Raw genomic sequence first — 15,541 nt, forward strand, 5'->3', positions numbered from 1 at the left:
ACTTATTTCTCCTTTCTGTTATACTGACTTTAATGTCTTGACAAAAGCAATGAAGAATCAGCAATCGATAAAGAACTATGAGGAAACACTTTAAAGACGGATTTGAAACATTTGTTTCTGAACTGATCTTTGTGGTTTATCTTTTTTGAAACATTGATTCAGAAAGTGAGAGCAAAGTTCAGATTGCTGGATCTCGAACAGAGAAAATGGCTTCACTATCTGAAGATGATTTTTCTTGTCCCGTGTGTCGTGAAATCTTCAAGGCTCCTGTTCTTTTATCATGTAGTCACAGTTTCTGTAAAGAGTGTCTTCAACAGTTCTGGAGAACCAAGAACACTCAGGAGTGTCCTGTCTGCAGGAGAAGATCCTCAAGAGATGATCCTCCATGTAATCTTGTGTTAAAAAACTTGTGCGAGTCGTTCCTGAAGGAGAGAAATGAGAGGCGTTCATCAGAGTCTGAGGAGATCTGCAGTTTACACAGTGAGAAACTCAAACTCTTCTGTCTGGAGGACAAACAGCCTGTGTGTTTAGTGTGTAGAGATTCACAGAAACACGACAATCATAAATTCAGACCCATCGGTGAAGTGGTTTCATCATACAAGGTAAGACGGATTTTAATATGAGGATAAACACTTAAAGGGATAGTTCACCCAAAAATTAAAATTATGTTATTAATTACTCAACCTCATGTCGTTCCAAACCCATAAGACTTTCGTTCATCTTCAGAACACAAATGAAGTGAGAGATTTTTGTCCCTCCATTGACAGCTAAACAACTACCACGCTTAAAAAATTTCAAGACAGATGGTAGATTTACATTTTCATTCAGCCTCTGTGTTTTTGTTTGTGAAACTCTGTCCACATTGCATTAAGGATTTTGAATGCTAAAATAGGGGTCTCCTGTAAAAATAGGTTGGGAACCACAGATAAAGCAATCGAGTCTTTTAAAAATGTTGGACTAAACCACTCAATTCATATGGATTTGTTTTACTATCTCTTTATGTACTTTTTGAAACGTCAAAATGGTAGTTGTGTAGCTGCTATGGAGGGACAGAAAGATCTCAGATTTCATCAAAAAGATCTTCATTTTTGCTAAGGTTCATAAGTATTAAGGTTTGTGACTGGGCAACTTTTTGAGCAATTTTGCCATCAATGGGTAATCAGGTGAGACACAGCAGGTCCCATGACCGATCTAAAGTATCCAGATAGAAATGTGAAATTTGTTGGCCATTCTCAATGGGAAAGTGCTCAAGCAACAATTGCTAGGCAACATTGCTCAAAAAAGTTTCCCCGTATCATCACCTTTACGGGTTTAGAACGTCATCAGGGTGAGTAATTAATGACAGAATGTTCATTTTTGGGTGAACTATTCCTTTAAGCTTATGTATTACATAGAAATCTCTCTGTAATCATATTAAATCTCCATATCTTATAGATTTTCACTTTAAATTCTAGGAGGAGCTCAATACAGCACTGAAGTCCTTACAAGAGAAACCTAAACACAAGAAAAACATTCAGAAACAGTTTTGGAAAACAATTCAACACATAGAGGTGAGGATCGATTTTATCAGTCCAAAAATAAATATACACTATACAGAAAATCAACTTAAATAAGTATACAATGATAAATGATACAATACAGACCTACAAAAGTGTTCATATTATATATGAAATGTTTATGTTAAAGGTCCAGTGTGTAACGTTTTTAGTAGTTCATTATCAAAATCTGTGTTGCCTGTTCAGAAACGTGTCCTTTTTCATGAATATTTACCACCACCATCAATTCCAAGTATTTCTGTAGGCTTGAAATTGTATATTTACACATGCATAAATGGTGGAAGATGCTCCATATTCAGGCACCATCATGAAATACATTAGCCGGTAAGGGACATACAGGATATACTGCCTACTGCTCCGCCTTTCGCATTTTCGCCTTTTGTGAAGGCTACCGTACCTGTAATACGTACTTTGAACTGCGTGGCGCGAGAGAGTTGATTGCGATATATTATCTCAACGCTAGATGGGAGAATTTCTTACACACTGGACCTTTAAGTACACCAATGTGTTATGTAATACACTAAAACTGAAGCAGTGTTAAAGGACTAATCTATTCAACATTTGTGATGTGGCAGCGAGCTAGCGCACATACGTGTTATGTGTTTCTTAGAGGTTGAATTCATATCAAAATCTGCCAAACTTCCCATACTACTTCTGACTAGAATGTCTACTTCATAAATTGTATGAAAATTGTGGAAATAATTGTTCAGATCACTCAAACCACATATGGAAATGGAGGTGTCCTTATATGGGCAGTAATGGAGTCTGGTTGTCACTTAGTGAAAATGTTTGGTACTGCGCCCAAACAAAATCTTACTGAAAGCTAATTTTTTGAGTCGCCCAGGTTTTAAAAATATATATTTTATATAAAATATGAATAATTTACATTTTCATAAACTTAAACTTATATAACTTTTTTTCTGTTTCACTTTCTTAATTTATTTCACTTCTACAAAAATCTGCCAAATCTCTTCTTTAAAACAAGACCAATTTTACGTCTATATTCCAAAGCATTCTTTAATTACAACCATTTAAGTTCGAAATGTGCATTTTCATGTCTATTCAAAAAAAAAAAAGGGGGGTGACACTTAAAGGGTTAAGTGACTTTTAGACACCATAGTCTATTGCCTGTTTTAACTCTATTTCGCCAATACGAAAATAGTTGAAAACTAAGCCACAGCACTGTATTTGCGTCTCTGAGAAACACACAATGTATTTCCTTACTGAATTATGAATAAGCTTTTTGAATGAATCAGTTCAACAATCAATCAATCAATCAACATTTATTTATATAGCACTATTCAACAACCTACAGGTATCCAAAGTGCTTTACATCAAGGGATAAAAACAACACAAAACAACTTAGAATAATAAAAAAAATAAAATAAAAAAATATTAAAAAATCAGCTCCGACAACAAAATGTCTCACCACTACTGGGTATTGAATGCCATTCTAAAAAGGTATGTTTTAAGTTTAGACCTAAAAGTAGTTTCCTCTGTAATTATACGAATATCAGGCGGTAATTTGTTCCAGAGTCTTGGTGCAGCAACTCCGAACGCCTGATCACCCCACCGTTTATATCGTGACCTTGGCACTTCTAAAACCAATTGATTAGAAGACCGCAACACTCTGCCATGGTCACGCACGGTTAAAATCTCAGCTAAATACTCAGGTGCCAGGCCATTTAAGGCTTTAAAAACAAACAGTAAAATCTTAAACTCTATTCTAAAACGCACAGGAAGCCAATGAAGAGTAAAAAGGACGGGCGTGATATGTGCCCGCCTAGATGTGTTTGTTAAAAACCTAGCAGCCGCATTTTTCACAAGTTGAAGACGAGCTATGGAGGTTTGCTTCAAACCAACATAGAGAGCATTACAATAGTCCAGCCTCGAACTAATAAAAGCATGAATTGCCTTTTCTAGATCATGCCTGTTAAGAAAAGGCTTAACTTTAGCCAGAAGACGAAGCTGGAAGAAGCTCATTCTTACAACATTTGTGATTTGTTTGTCAAAATTTAAGTTACAATCGAAAGTAACCCCCAAGTTTTTAACAGCTGGCTTCAGGAATGATGCCATGGTTCCTAAACTAACCGATGGACCATTAGGGGAGTTACTAAAAATTATGCACTCCGTTTTAGCTTCGTTTAAGCTAAGAAAGTTTTGTGACAGCCACAGCTTGATATCCTTAATACAGTCCAGAAGGGAGTCTAACACCATATTATCTTTCGATTGCATAGGGAAATAAATTTGCAGATCATCTGCATAACAGTGAAAAGACAGGTTGTGCTTTCCTATAATTGCCCCTAATGGAAGCATATATAAGGAAAACAGGATTGGTCCCAGAATTGAACCCTGGGGTACCCCACAAGAGAGTGGAGCAGCTGACGAAGAGCAGTCACCTATCATAACAGAGAAACTCCTATTTGCCAGATAGGAGCTAAACTATTTAAGTGCCGAACCTCGAATGCCTACACAGTCATCAAGGCGAGACAGGAGAACTGCGTGGTCCACCGTATCAAACGCCGCTGTGAGGTCTAAAAGCACCAAAACAGCTGGATTACCGGCATCTACAGACAGGGCGATATCATTATGTACTCTCAGTAAAGCAGACTCGGTACTATGGCGTGATCTGAAACCAGACTGAAACTTTTCAAGCACAGAGTTCTGTTGCAAAAAGGCTTGTAACTGTAAAGAAACAACTTTTTCCAAAACTTTTGACAGAAACGGCAGATGAGAGACAGGTCTAAAATTGGACAACACTGTAGGGTCAAGATTTGGCTTCTTAAGTAGGGGCCTGACCACAGCATGTTTAAATGCAGCCGGGACAGAACCTACACTAAGACACAGATTTAAAAAAGTGAGTAGACTTGGCCCAATGGTGCTATTAAAAACATCCTTCACTATCCTGGCTGGGACAATGTCTGAAGGACAAAAAGTTGGCTTCAAATGTTGTACTATATCAGAGAGCTGCGTCAGAGAAACTGGTTTAAATTCCTCCAGCATTGCAGAGCGCCCAGGGACACCAGATACAAGCACGTCAAAATTAGCCCCGCAGTTTTGCCTTACAGATGCTACTTTGTCAGTAAAATAACAAAGAAATTTCTCACATGTAGTAATAGAAACCTCAGTTGGATCAGCGGTGCATGGATTTACAACAGAGTTTATAGTATTAAATAACACTCTAGGTTCATTGCAACTGTTAGCAATGATCGAAGAGAGATGTTGCATTTTTGCCACCTTCACCGCCTTCTGATATGCGGCAACACTGTCCCTTAATAAACCCAGAGAGACATGTAAATTGTCTTTCTTCCACCTTCGTTCAGCTTGTCTACATTGTTGCCTAAGGGCCCTTGTGGTGTCATTTAGCCAGGGATCAACCTTAGGTTTAATGGATTTGTTCCGAACAGGGGCAATAGCATCTAGGATTTCAGTACTTGTTGAATGGAAAACTGAAAGAACATCATCTGGAGAAGAGGAGGAGACTAGTCCATTCATTGCATAAAACTGTGAGCTCACGAATGCAGACGCAAACTCTCCAGGTGAAGAGGAGGTGATGCAACGGCGCCTAGCAACTGATGAGATGCGGTTGTTAGCAGGTGGACAAACACTGATCTCAAACCTAATGGGGAAGTGATCTGAGATACCAGTTTCTGATATATCTTCAAGTGAAACTGAAAGCCCATATGAGATTATGAGGTCCAATGTGTGGCCGTGATGATGTGTCGACCCTTCCACCCATTGGGTTAGGCCAAAAGAGTTCAGCAGTGTTTTAAAATCAATAGCAAGTGAGTTTGAGGGACAACATACGTGGATATTGAAGTCCCCACACACAAGGAGCTTATCGTATTTAGGAACAACATCAGCTAAAAACTCAGAAAAATCGCAAATAAAATTCTTATTCAGTTTTGGTGGGCGATAAATAACTGCACACAACACAGGAGAATCCAGTACAGCCACAAACAGCTGAAGTTCAAAACTGTTATAGCAGAGTGCAGGTAATAACCTGCAACTGTACTCATCTTTTCCCCCCAACAGTTGAATCTCAATGACAATGAATTGCTGCCACTTACTGGCGGTTTTAATTTTACATTTAAAGTGAAGAGTTCAGATGCAAAAGCCTCTAAGTGCCATCTGAAATTTTCTTCTAGAATGATCATTTTTAAATGACCTATTATTTGTCATTTAAGTGAAATTACTTAACTTATACAAGCTTTATAAAAATGATCATTCTAGGAGAAAATTTCAGATGGCACTTAGAGGCTTTTGCATCTGAACTCTTCGTATCGTAATGAGGAATGTTATGTTTATTGTTCCCCCCAACATTAAGATGAAATTTACGCCCTTGGGTAAGATGATTCTGAGCTTATTAATTGACTACAGTATATTAGCCTACATTTGATTTACCCCATTTACTTTCCCGAAAACAACAAATATCACCCAGAATGCATTTTTTTTCTGTGGTATATTGCTGTTTTAATGGAACACAGCATGTTACTGTAAAATTTGGCAATTTGTTTTACAGCAATTTTTAACAGTGTACTTTTTATATAACCCTCACTCCCTCCCTTTAATTCTAGTTATTTTTTATTTTATTTATTTATTTAATACTGTTATTATTTCATATTTAAATAATATTACTTGAATAACTTATTAGGAATTATGTAATAATTATAATAATAATTAATAATAATTCGTTACATTTATATAGCGCTTTTTCTGAGACCTCAAAGCGCTTTTACATAGATGGGGGAATCTCCTCAACCACCACCAATGTGCAGCATCCACTTGGATGATGCGACGGCAGCCATATTGCGCCAGAACGCTCACCACACACCAGCTTACTGGTGGAGAGGAGACAGTGATGAAGCCAATCAGTATATTATGAGAGTTTGATATACATATGTGAATATTTAATTTGTATTAATATTTATTTATATATTTTTTTGTCTTTTTCCCCATTTTTTTATATGTAAAAGTGCCTAACTTTGTACTTATTGGTTATTGTTCTAATTATGCATTTTTAATGTGTTGGTGGGTATTATCACAAAAGGAAAAAAAAAAAGAAAGGAAAAAAGTAGAAGGAAAAATAAGGAATATTTATTGGGGGAAGATATTATATCTTTAAAGGAACTGTCCATTTGTATAATTGTGTTAAATGTGTTTGAATTGAAAGATATAATAAAGTACATAAAATATATATATGCTAAAATATTTGTAATTTGGACATTAGATGTCTCTTATTTAGAATTTTAAACCTACAAGTGTATTTTTATGATAGCAATAACTGTAAAGGGACTATTGTAATGGAGTAAATCAAATGAAGGCTAATATACTGTAGGCCAATTACTAAGCTCAGATTCATCTTACCAGTTAAAATGTATGCTGTGCTTTTGTAATTATTTATTTTTAATTTTGTGATTTTAACTTCTGATTTAAAAATCTTTATAAATCAAAACAATCGAATTAAATTTTGGACAAAAAACATTCAGCCAGTAAGAAAAGAAAACCTGTATGACATATATTGTGTGTGTGTGTGTGTGTGTGTATACATTATTAGGAACACCTGTTAAATTTCTCATTAATGCAATTATCTAATTAACCAATCACATGGCAGTTGCTTCAATGCATTTAGGGGTGTGGTCCTGGTCAAGACAATCTCCTGAACTCCAAACTGAATGTCAGAATGGGAAAGAAAGGTGATTTAATCAATTTTGAGCGTGGCATGGATGTTGGTGCCAGACGGGCCGGTCTGAGTATTTCACAATCTGCTCAGTTACTGGGATTTTCATGCACAACCATTTCTAGGGTTTACAAAGAATGGTGTGAAAAGGGAAAAACATCCAGTATGCGGCAGTCCTGTGGGCGAAAATGCCTTGTTGATGCTAGAGGTCAGAGGAGAATGGGCCGAGTGATTCAAGCTGATAGAAGAGCAACTTTGACTGAAATAACCACTCGTTACAACCGAGGTATGCAGCAAAGCATTTGTGAAGCCACAACACGCACAACCTTGAGGCGGATGGGCTACAACAGCAGAAGACCCCACCGGGTACCACTCATCTCCACTACAAATAGGAAAAAGAGGCTACAATTTGCATGAGCTCACCAAAATAGGACAGTTGAAGACTGGAAAAATGTTTCCTGGTCTAATGAGTCTCGATTTCTGTTGAGACATTCAGATGGTAGAGTCAGAATTTGGCGTAAACAGAATGAGAACATGGATCCATCATGCCTTGTTTCCACAGTGCAGGCTGGTGGTGGTGGTGTAATGGTGTGGGGGATGTTTTCTTGGCACACTTTAGGCCCCTTAGTGCCAATTGGGCATCGTTTCTAAAGAATGCTTTCAGCACCTTGTTGAATCAATGCCACGTAGAATTAAGGCAGTTCTGAAGGTGAAAGGGGGTCAAACACAGTATTAGTATGGTGTTCCTAATAATCCTTTAGGTGAGTGTATATATATATGTATATATATATATATATATATATATATATATATATATATATATATATATATATATATATATATATATTCAATGATAAATTATACAAGACCTACTAATTATATTGTATACTATCAATTGTTTATGTAAAAAAAAAAAGTTTAACATAACAGAAACATTTCATATACAATATAATTTAACACATTTGTAGGTCTATATTGTCTCATTTATCATTGTAGCCTTATTTAAGTTGATTTTATACTGTGTATTTATTTTTGGACTAATAGTGGTTAATAAAGTCCAATAATGGTATGCAAGAGTGTCAGTGGTAATATCATTGTGTGGCATGGTGGGGGGTGGGTTGGTTCTGTGTAAGGTCTTTTAAAACTAAAATACGTAATGTTCTGTTCAAATAAATAATTGACATCTTAAAAGTTTTCTTAAAAGTTAAGTTACTTTATTTTTTAATGATATCATATACAAATGAATCTTCCTAGAACACAATTTAAAACAGTGTTGTTTTGTGAAGAGAGGCTGATGAGATTCATGTGTATTTTCACACTACAGACACAGAACATCTACTACTACAGAACTAGTACTTCAGAAAGTTAAAGTTGTATTGAACTAACCCACATTTCCACACTCACTCTTCATGCTGCTCCAGAATCAGTTGCGTCTTTGAGATGATTGAAGTGAATGTGATTTGATTTCAGTCTCAAGCTGAGCACACAGAGCGTCAGATTAAACAGCAGTTTGAGAAGCTTCATCAGTTTCTCAGAGATGAAGAAGAAGCTACAATCACTGCACTGAGGGAGGAAGAGAAGCAGAAGAAGCAGATGATGAAGGAGAAGATGAACAGACACATATCAGATATTTCACACACAATCAAAGAGATGGAGGAGATGATGAAAGCCAGTGACGTCTGCTTTCTGAAGGTCTGATTTCACATCATTGATTGATTGATTGATTGATTGAGTTCTTGATGATAAATGGTGTGTTTGTTCTACAGGAGTTTCCAGTCTCAATGGAAAGGTGAGTGATCTGCTGGTGTCTCTGGTCTCTCTGGTTCTGATCCAAAGCCACTGCAGTTCTGATTCCTGAATGTTCTTCCAGAGTCCAGATCTCACAGCCGGATCCACAGATGGCTTCTGGAGCTTTGATTCATGTGTCACGATACTTGGGCAACCTGCCGTTCAGAGTCTGGAAGAAGATGCAGGACATCGTCCAATACAGTGAGTCTGGAGAAGATCTGTGCTGTTACACACTGGAAATCATGCATGGGGTTTTCATGACAGTACTAGATTATTTCAGTTTTTAGCAAGTGAAGATCATACTAGTTCTGGCATATAATGAATATTAATTCTTTTTCAAGAATGTTTTTGTTTCCTTCATCTACTCAAGTCCAGAACAAACTCAACAGAGTAAAAGTGAAAAGATACTTGAGGCTCCATTTGTGATTCTTCAGACTGAAACACTGAAGCTCAAATATAATATAGTGAACTCAAGGAACTTCAATATGTATTATAAGTTCCTCAATTTTCCATTATAATGTGTTACTAGAGGAACTGCTGACTGTCTCTTAAGTTCATGAAGAAAAGTATTAATTTTATAATCTCATCAGAAAGCTGCGGCCAGATTCACAACATTGAGAAGAACTTTAATCTTTATATAAAGATTAAGAAGAAAACTTAAGAAAAATTCAAAATTTTAACAATCACATCTTTATATTATAAAATATATTGTTAAATTTACCACTTGATGATTCATGTATTTGTTGTATTAAACAATCCAACCTTGTGAGTTGGATCATACAATCAGACAACTGCAAAACTTCTCAACATTTTCCATAAGAAAATATTTATTAAGACATTCTTATGGAAATATTTGGGAACTTTTCAAGAATTGCACTTAGAAACAGTCAAAATGTATATTGGGATTTATTGTTCAAACTTTTTTTCTAAGATTTTCATGAATCCTGAATCCATTTAGAAAGGGTTTCTAGAAGAAGTGCTGTTTCAGAAACACAATGATGAGGGTCTGTTCAGATAGTGATGTGTTTATCAGAACCTGCTTCAGTTTCTCACACCACATTTAATATTACATCTTAAAACATTAAAATCATTGATTATTCATTACCAAGTCAAACACATCACACAGAAACAAAATATTTTAAAACAAATACACACACATTAAGACCCAGTTTAACTAATGAACATGATCAGATTTTTTATATCAGTTTATCAGTTTCTCTTGATGAGACAAATATTTGAAAGACACATAAAGGGCCCTGTCTTGCATCCAGCGCAATTGACTTTGTACACCGACGTATGTATCATTCCTATTTTGCACCCGAGGCACAGCAGACTTTTCCCTCTACAGACGCACGTCAGTAAATAGGGAATGAACTTGCGCTCCCGGGGGCGGTTCAGCGAAAAGAGGAGGCGTGTTCCAGTGCAAATGTTCCCAAAGTGATATTTTAAGATGGTCCTCACTGCAGAACACGAAATCCACGGGGAGGAGTCGGATCCAGATCCAACTCCTCCCACTTTGCATATACCTAAACCTACCCATCTCCACCCCCTGATCCCTAAACCTACCCATCTCCACCCCTTATATCTGGATCCAACTCCGCCCCCCGGATCTCATGTACTGCATTGAGGTGCTACTGGATATTTTGCAGTTCCAGAAAACAATTGCCGCATGCCCCTGGACCCCCCTAGAGGTACCGACTTTTTTTTTACATAGCTGGCGATCGATTTCTCTGTGTTACATATGAAATATTTGCCTTGTAAAGTGCCACTCTCCTTTCTGCCCACAATTACAGGGGGGCTTGTACACTTTTGTTTCCCAACTCCAGTGTTTGTCTAATAATAAACAGATTGGATGATTTTTATTTGCTGTCTGTGATTCCATACATGTTGTAGCCTACCACGTCACCATACTGTATGTTACTATTATGGTGGTGGGATGGACGTTGATTCATAGTGGCCAATATGTCCCCCCCCCAATGTCAAAATAATTCCTATGCCCCTGAATGTAGCTACTTCAGACCAACCCATTGATTTGCGTCGGGCGCAAGTCATTTAAGAGTCGAGATCCGCTCACAAAGTTACTTGCGTTTCGCATTTCGCGTTTGGCACTTAATGTTTGTCGCTGATGCGATTAAACACTGATAATAAAAATGAGTGTGGAACTAAAAACACTGACAGTGATCAGAGGAAAATGTCTGATGTGTTTGATCCATAGGACAAGTGTCATAATTTATAATAATCTGTGTATGGTTCACTCTTGATCATTATATGAAGATCAGAATAAAAGCATCTGTTGATTGTGTCTCATCAGCTCCTGTGATTCTGGATCCAAACTCGGCTCATCCATTCCTCACCCTGTATGATGATCTGACCAGTGTGAGATCCGACACAACTAACCCACAAAAAACTCTTCCTGATAATCCAGAAAGATTTGATGAGCATTACTGTGTTCTGGGTTCAGAGGGTTTTAACTCAGGAACTCACAGCTGGGATGTGGAGGTTAAAGAGAGTCGATACTGGTGTCTTGGAGTAACTACAGCATCAAACCAGAGGAAGAGAGATGTTTTCTTTAAAACGGATGTCTGGTGTGTGCAGTATGATCCATATGAACTGGATCAGTTTGGTTTTCGTGTTGAACAGGATCTTGAGCGTGTGAGAGTTGATCTGGACTATGACAGAGGAACGGTGTCATTCTCTGATCCTGTAACTAACACACATCTACACACATTCACAACCACCTTCACTGACACACTCTTTCCATTCTTCTGGTGTTGGATTGACTCTCTGAGGATCTTACCGGTCAATAGTCAGTAAAAGTTACACCTGTAGGTCTGGATCGACCTGCTTTCATCATGTTTCCAATATTTAATTAATATCACATAAGAGTGCTGTTGATCTCTGATTGGGCTGTTAGCTGATCACATCTGAGAATCACTGAAATCTTTAAGTTTGACAGTTTCAGACCAATTTTGATGATACCTACAAATGTGGGTTTCATTATTTTCAAAAATACATTGAATGTTTGTCTTAATTGTTTTAAAGTATGGTAAAAAAAGGTGTAGGAACCTTGAATTTTGTTTAATTTTAAATATATTGATTCATGTGTGTATATACATATACTGATTAAGTTCATCTGTCAATTATTATGTTTCCCCGTGTATTTAAGACCTTATTTTCTCTAGTTTGGTGTCCGGTATCGTCAATGTGGTTGAGTTAGGTTATTCTCCTGAGTTTAAAAAAAAAAATTATTACACCCAATACTGAGCAGAAATGTGAATTTAAAAAAGTACTACCTATTAAGTTCATTATATCTTTAGTCTAAAAAGTTACTAGTAACTAAAAAAAATAAGTAGGCCTACAAGTTCTCATTTTTCTTAACAAGTATAATTAACAAGTAAATTAGAAACTATTGGAATAAGAAGTATCTTTACTTTTTAGTATCTTTAAAAAGGCATTAGTACCTGAAGAACAAATAATAAACACTAGTAGAAAATTAATAAGTACTAGTACCTAATGGAATATATCCTAGTATCTAAAAAATAAGTACTAGAATGAAAATATATACTATTTTTAAGGATTAAATGTTAAAACAGCTTTCCATAAGATATGGGCATTTACTATAATTATTCTCTAAAAATGCTGGGTTATTTAACACCAAATTTGGGTCAAATATGGACAAACCTAGCAATTGGGTTATTTTTTTTTAACCCAACGTTTGGTTTGTCTATATTTGACCCAAATTTGGGTTAAAACAATCCAGCATTTTTAGAGTCTAATAATAGTGGTGAGATCCTATAAGCTTCATGCCACACAATATTTGCCCATGCAGGCAATATTTTTTGTTATTCTTTGTGGGTGTGTAATTTAGCAGAGATTGCATTAACTACATTCTGATACTGACATAGAAAATCTGATTCTGTCAATAGAAAATTGCCCACATAGTTTTAATATTACTTTTATTGATTTATGATTCAGCAATTGTTACTAACAGACAGCTGACAGCAATCATGAACAGATTAAATAACACAAACCAACATCAAACCAAAATCAACATGTTGAATTACAGACATGTTATAATATATTGCTGAAATAAAAAGTGTAAAATCTTACATATTAAGATAAAGCTCCCTATTTAGAAAACTTGAGAACAAAGGGTCCAAAGCAGGGATAACAACAAATCAAACTGCTCTCATAATTTGCAAGATTATCATAATGGTACATATGAATGAAACATCCTAAACGGGCGTTTCCTTAATCTGTGCCATGCGATATTCCTTCACAGCCTTCTTTGTATTCAGGTCTGGCTTCAAGTGTGATATCTGTAGCACATCTTCCGTCAGTGGATCAGTACTGCCATGCCTGAAATAATAATGCAAGTCAAAAATGTAAAATAAAACCATCCATTTTTCCCCCCACACACAAAAGTACATAAGGTACTTTGATATAGGATTTTTTTACTGTAATGTAGATCTGTCCAACTGAAATTATTTATATAACATAGAAAAAGCATAATTTTAAACGCTGAAAAAAAAAAAAATATTCCAGAACTATCTACTTAATATTTAAAGATAATTTTATCGTTAACATTTAAGTTAACTTACTGCTTCAGATGATCCTCAATAGCGCTGCGCTCATACACCATTCCATCTGTAGTTTTCACTGGATCAACAAACAACTTGTGTGACAGAGGACAAGTCAAAGTAGGAGGAGTGACATTTTTCTGCAACTCTGGACCTACATATTTCTAGAAAAGAAAGAAAAAATATTAAGAATATACTTACTCTTTATGTAAAAAAATAAATTGATGTAAAAATCAAGCACATGCGTGTCTGTATATCACGGTTTGCTAATTTTAAATGTATGAGTTAGTAGTTACTGCACTGTAAAACACATGAGCAATAAGTTATGACAATGTTTTTACATTGCTTCAAAGTAAGTTAAGCAATTTTCTACTTTGTTATACAAGATTCAACTTTTTTTAAATCAGTTTAATTTAATTTAAAATGACTTAAACATACAAGTTGATTGTACTTAAAAATTAAAAGGTAGTGTAGTACACTGAAAAACATATTTCCATGCTTTATCACAACATTTTATCTTTTGTCAAATCAACTTAGATAATTAATTTGGTTCACATAACACAATATTTTGAGTTTCTATTTATTAAACCAAATCTCCTTTGTTGTATTAACTCAATTTTTTTTTTTTTTTACCAAACTCACAATTTTAAGGCAACCAGGTAACTTACCTTTTTAAGTTAAACCAACAATACTTTTATACAGTGTAGGAAGGAGGCGTTTGTAAACTTCATTGAATTGCGGTTTTGAAATTACCTTTTCCAAGTCATCCAAGGAGGAATTGGCAAACATCTTTGTACTTTTCTTGGCTTCTTCCACATATTTGTGTTTGTTGGACTGGAATTCTTCTGCCAAAATGCTTAACAAATAGCACAATTTTTACATAATGACTTTTTGACTACATGACTACTGTACGAAAAATCTAAAGAGCTACAACTTTAATCCTGTTATAGCGTATATGTTCTATTTACCTGTCAAGAGGATCATCTGGTTCAGGAGCGATCAAGAGCCCAAATATCGCATCCAGAATCTCTCTCATGGTAATGTGGGCCGAGTAATTTCGATCAAATATGTTGTGACAGATTCTTCCCACATTGTTCACATTGCAATGGTAAATCTTTGTAAAAAAAAAAAGTTAAGGGAAAATGCCACTAATTTATGTTAATTTATTGTTATGCTTGATTGATAATTCTCATTTTGTGGAGTTTAAACTAGATGAATGTCTATATCATAGGGCTGGGCGATAAAACGATAATGATATATATCGCGATAGACACGTAATCAATATCAATAAAAAATGAGTTCGATAAAACGTTCGATACATTTATTTTTTCTTCGTCAAAAGAAACCAGAGGTTGCGAAGCAAGTTTGGCTTTGCATGAACAAAGGCACTCACTCTGTGGTAACCTAACAACGTAGGGGGTGACACGCTAACAGCGTGTCCTAACTTCACGCGACGCCGCGACACGCGATAAAAGGTATCTTTTCCATTTTAATCAGTTTTTGTCCTAGCCAGGCGCGACGGCGACACGCGACGATTCTAATTTAGAAACGGTTTCTATTTTTCTGCGACGTCGCGCCGGAACAACAAACACAAAGTGTGGCAATGATAATCTCAGGTACTGTTTATGTGCTTTATTTAATGTTAAAAGCGTGAAATGTGACTTTGAATATTATTTAGTGCTCCAGCTTTGTAACTGTAAAAGCAACAATGGATATAATTCACCTCAGATCCTGAAATTAAACAAATGGAAACAAGAACGTTAAAACTGTGAACAAACAAGTGTATTCTTTGACAAAGATTGTTTTAGTAACTCAGTAGCCTATGTATTTTTTAAATGGTGTAATATTTGTGAATTTTATTATGTAGCTACTTATCCATTTTCTTGCGAGTGCCGTCAAGTTTACTCTGTCTCACATTCGTATAACGATATTGACAC

At 35.9% G+C, this 15,541-nt stretch overlaps 2 protein-coding genes across 2 annotated transcripts in view; one reads left to right on the plus strand and one right to left on the minus strand.

Annotated features, from left to right (window-relative positions):
* The window catches only part of LOC309495664 (uncharacterized protein), a 33,276-nt gene extending 21,137 nt beyond the window's left edge, over positions 1-12,139 (plus strand). Inside the window, exons 7-12 of the mRNA XM_082165481.1 lie at positions 157-602; positions 1,455-1,550; positions 8,707-8,928; positions 9,003-9,025; positions 9,107-9,225; positions 11,336-12,139. Of these exons, the coding sequence (XP_082021607.1) occupies positions 157-602; positions 1,455-1,550; positions 8,707-8,928; positions 9,003-9,025; positions 9,107-9,225; positions 11,336-11,838 (1,409 nt within the window). The 3' untranslated portion in view covers positions 11,839-12,139. The remainder of the gene's footprint in view (positions 1-156; positions 603-1,454; positions 1,551-8,706; positions 8,929-9,002; positions 9,026-9,106; positions 9,226-11,335) is intronic.
* Positions 12,140-12,403: 264 nt separating this feature from the next.
* The window catches only part of LOC309477405 (uncharacterized protein), a 38,330-nt gene continuing 35,192 nt past the window's right edge, over positions 12,404-15,541 (minus strand). Inside the window, exons 22-25 of the mRNA XM_082140663.1 lie at positions 14,573-14,718; positions 14,358-14,460; positions 13,626-13,768; positions 12,404-13,383 (exon numbers count right to left, since the gene is read on the minus strand). Of these exons, the coding sequence (XP_081996789.1) occupies positions 13,260-13,383; positions 13,626-13,768; positions 14,358-14,460; positions 14,573-14,718 (516 nt within the window). The 3' untranslated portion in view covers positions 12,404-13,259. The remainder of the gene's footprint in view (positions 13,384-13,625; positions 13,769-14,357; positions 14,461-14,572; positions 14,719-15,541) is intronic.

The sequence above is a fragment of the Leuciscus leuciscus genome, assembly GCF_965113295.1.
Source record: "Leuciscus leuciscus genome assembly, chromosome: 1".
NCBI lineage: Eukaryota > Metazoa > Chordata > Actinopteri > Cypriniformes > Leuciscidae > Leuciscus > Leuciscus leuciscus.